The sequence below is a fragment of the Pyrus communis genome, chromosome 9 (genome assembly GCF_963583255.1).
Source record: "Pyrus communis chromosome 9, drPyrComm1.1, whole genome shotgun sequence".
NCBI classification, from domain to species: Eukaryota; Viridiplantae; Streptophyta; class Magnoliopsida; order Rosales; family Rosaceae; genus Pyrus; species Pyrus communis.
The window spans coordinates 8,926,323-8,930,534 of NC_084811.1; the positions used below are offsets into that span (position 1 = coordinate 8,926,323).

At 36.7% G+C, this 4,212-nt stretch overlaps 1 protein-coding gene across 1 annotated transcript; it reads right to left on the minus strand.

Annotated features, from left to right (window-relative positions):
• Positions 1 to 241: 241 nt before the first annotated feature.
• Positions 242 to 3,951, minus strand: LOC137744952 (diaminopimelate epimerase, chloroplastic-like). Its single transcript, XM_068484777.1, has 9 exons — positions 3,576 to 3,951; positions 3,285 to 3,452; positions 3,001 to 3,071; positions 2,770 to 2,827; positions 2,401 to 2,580; positions 2,045 to 2,129; positions 1,388 to 1,447; positions 1,215 to 1,288; positions 242 to 742 (listed from the first exon to the last, which is right to left on the minus strand). The coding sequence occupies exons 1-9, from the start codon at positions 3,858 to 3,860 to the stop codon at positions 626 to 628; spliced, it is 1,098 nt and encodes a 365-aa protein (XP_068340878.1). The 5' UTR covers positions 3,861 to 3,951; the 3' UTR covers positions 242 to 625.
• Positions 3,952 to 4,212: the final 261 nt, after the last annotated feature.

The following is a 4,212-nucleotide window of genomic DNA, read 5'->3' on the forward strand; positions in this document are numbered from 1 at the left end:
TTTAATTTTTTATTTACTCATTTTGAATTTGGTTTTAAATGATTTCAAATTAAATTTTTGTGTAGGTTTTAATGATTTGTCTATGTGGTTATATTTAATAAACTTGCATATGTGCTATATCAACACACTAATAGAAATTTTAACGAAATTTTAACAGAATGAATACATTGATTTGCAACATCCATTTTCAAAAGCTACATGGATTAATTTTCAATTTCAAAAATTATCTTAAGAGTGTGTATCAGTTTCAAGGACCACTAATAATAAAAACCCGTTTAATTTTTATACAAGTAGTATTCCAACTTGCATAGAAGACAATTCCAACTTGAATGCACAAGGAGAGCACATCTACTCTAACCATTATGGCTCGACAACACCTGCCCCTAATCATCATTTAGAAGTCAAATTTTGGATGGCCATTTGGCTCCCATTACCATTTCGTTATGGAGCACAAGTGTACGATGCCATTGGAGGGATTCAACTTTCATAAAGCAAACACATATGGTATGTTCAATGTCTCCGACTCCGCTGGTTTCTTTGACTTGCAATTCTACATAACTCAGATGAATTTAAATTACAAAATCTATCTTCATTTCTTCATACAAACACAACGCAGTGAAAAGAATCATAGAGGCACTGATCCGTAAAATACGACTTCAGCCGGGCCTGTCATGTAGATGTGATTGTTCTCCTCTCTCCACTCAATCTGCAACGGCCCTCCAGGTAGATCAACCGTGCAATTCTACGTCCAAATGATAAGCATAAAAATGATGAGCGAAGTGGACAGCAAGTAAAAGAAACTACGGTAACAATGAAGTGACCTGGAATTTCACGATAGATGAATAAGCAACAGTCAAAGACACTAAACTTTCCCCACATTACGTGTAGGAAATCACGCGGCTGTTGAGTTGTTAGGCCACATGTATCAGACTATCCACCTCTGGTTTTTCATGGTGGGTACCGCGCATGGGAGGGGTATGGCACTTATAAAAGTGACCAACGTATCGTGGCAATGTAACAGAAATAGTGATGCAAAGAATGCCAAAACTAGAATTGTAGTATGCATAGGCTATAGCATTACTCTTCTTAAAATTGGATGTTAAAGATAAAAACTGATAGATGAAAGTGGAACAATTTCATTTTCATGTGAAAAAATAAACCATCTATATTAAATTCTTTTAATATATCCAAAAAAAAAAAATGCCAAAACTTACTCGCTCAGCACGACCCTCAAGAACTGCAGCAACAACTACAGCACAAGCACCAGTTCCGCAAGCAAGTGTTGCTCCTGCAATGAAAAATAATTATACTTCCCATTAAAAAAAAAACTGGATTTGGTATCAGATCAAGGTATAATAACTTCTTCTTTGGTTGCAACAGAACTAACCTGCCCCACGCTCCCAAACACGCATCTTTAGGTGTGAAGGCGTGAAAACTTGCACAAATTCTGTCGATCACAATCAAATGGGAATTGTGAATACAAAATCAACGCTTCAGAACAATGACAAATAAAGAACAAGACAGGACCAAAGGATCCAAGAACTTTGATTGAAATCAAATATTTCATTTGCACTAGAATATGTAGCATGATCATTATTGAATCGTGAAACTGTGTTTCAAGCTCTAAGCAAGATTGGAGACGGAAGCTTCAAGCACCCAATATCATATTTGGAGTTCAGCATAAAAGCTATGAGTAGCTGTTTTCGAATAATATTCCACTCTAACTTTGTAAATTCAAAGAAAAGGTGTCAGTGCCAGACAATTTTGTGAGTATGTCTTTTTCAAAGTATATCTTAAAATATCCACCGCAAGCAAGCACTATTCCAATACTTTTAAAATGAAGAATACCAGAAATCTCAAAGTTCAAATTTATGCATGGTCAATCATCTGTCATGTCAACAGGTGTAAGCAATGGACAAGCACCCAAAAAATAAAACCCTATCATCTGCAGCATGTAATAGTGCTCTTACTTAACAATATGCCAAATCTAACTGCTCCAAAAAAAATAAATAAATAGCATTTCCACAGACAAATAAATCCAAACCTGTGTTAGTTCGTGCTGGAAACACCTCATGATTCTCAAATTTGGGACCGATGTCAGCTAACATCAATTCATCAACCTTCATATTCTGTTCAATTAACAAAAACATGAAGTCACAAGCAGAAACTACGGATTTTTTGAGCGTTCCAATGTTTTGAAATGGATGCGATATGCTGGAGGAAACTATTAATCAATCATCTTTATTCCACCCACATTGTGTCATTCAATTGAGATAGAACAGAAGCATTATAGAGAAGACAATTGAGAGAAATGTCTGCAACATAAGCCTTGCAAAAGTGAATACGTTCCCAGTTATTCATAAGAGTGAATATGTCCCAAGTTATTCTAGCAATAATTACCTGGCCTCCTTCTGTACCAAAAGTTACACAATGTGGATTTCCCATACTAACACAAGTTACATTCCAGGTTACTCCATCTACATTGAGACCCGACTTAACGACAGATTGATCTTTGTTTGCAGGCAGTCTTGTAGGTACATCTGATGCCTTAAGAATCGGTTCCCCCATATCAACTTTGACCTGTAATTAAGAAAATTGATGTCTGCTAAAGTCAAGATGAACATCCAATACTTAACACATGATGAAGGCATCCAGAGGGGCAATTAACATTGTCATAAAATTTTCAAAGTCACATGCCTTGCAAAATGTTAGACATATCAATGCGAAATACTTTACTTGAACTGGAACATAATATAAACAAGAATATACCTTCCCATCTTCTTGAATTTCAGGAATAATTAGACCGGCACCAGTATGAATTTTAAAGCTGCAATTGTTTACATATACCATTGTTAGAAATTTACACCCATTCATATGTGCCTAAATAAATTTTACTTTTTGATGTTAAATTCAAACAACAACTAAAGCAAACAATGCAAATACAAGGAAACATTGTTAAACAAAAACAATTATCAATATATGGAATCAACTTTACCATACCTATGCTTTCCCTGCAAATTCTCCAGCTCGGCAATGAATCTGGCAAAACACCGGACTCCATTACCACACATCTACAAACAAAAATTAATATCAATTTCCAAAATTTAGTATCAAAGTCCAGAAGTTCGAAATGCATGACTCATGCACAATACTGCCATTCAATAAAATGCAAACAGTTCATTGCCATTTCAGACCGTCTACATTCAATACAATGTGGCAATCACTCATCTAATTAACATTTCAAACAATCAAGTAAAGCCGATATTTAGGAAAATGTGATTCACCTCGGGCTCGCTCCCATCAGAATTAAAAATCCTCATGGTATAATCAGTGCCATTGATGCCCGGCAGTGCGAAGATCACTCCGTCGGCACCAATCCCAAAGTTCCGATCACATAGCTTTGCCGCCTGCTCCGGACTAATTTTAGGCTCCGAAGAATCTCTGTTATCAACCTATCACTCGCAATGCCAGACAATCAAAACAAAGAATCGATAACAACTAAACCCTAACTTCTTCAATGCCAATAAATTTCAAAAATTGCAAAAAATCCAAAACATTTCAGAGAAATTGAATACCAGGATGAAGTCATTTCCGAGACCATGGTACTTAACGAAATGGAGGAATCCGGCTTCTCTCCGGTCGAGAAAGGCAGCGGGGGAGGCTTTCTCGACGGCTTCGACGCTCATGGAAGAGGAGACCGCCGACACACGGAGAGTAGGAGCTCTCGGCGAGGCAGCTGCAGAGGGAGAGTTGAGCTTCAGGATCGGAGAAGAAGGTCGACGAGAGGCGGTGAGGAAGGTGAGGGATCGGCGAGTTGGGGAGGTGAAAGGCAGTGAGATGGCGGCGGCTATGGCTCCCATGGCTCTGATGGCAGGCGCAGCGGCTCTCTGACTACCTAATTGTTGTTTACTTGCCGTTGGTCGTAGCAACAACGTGTTCAATTGACGTGCTGTACCCACTTTCTAAAATTCCCTGCCTTTATTTTATAATTTATGATGAACTTACATCTTTACTAATTAATAAAATATTCATTATCAATTAAAATCTTATAAAATTACGAATTTAACTTTTTAATTGAAATAAAACATAAATAAAAAATATGGGGTAAAAATAAAAAAAATAAATTTTTTTTTTCCACGTCTACATTATCAATCACTCTCTTCCTCTCTCCTTTTATTACAAAAACAAAAATAAAAAATTTTCTTACACTTT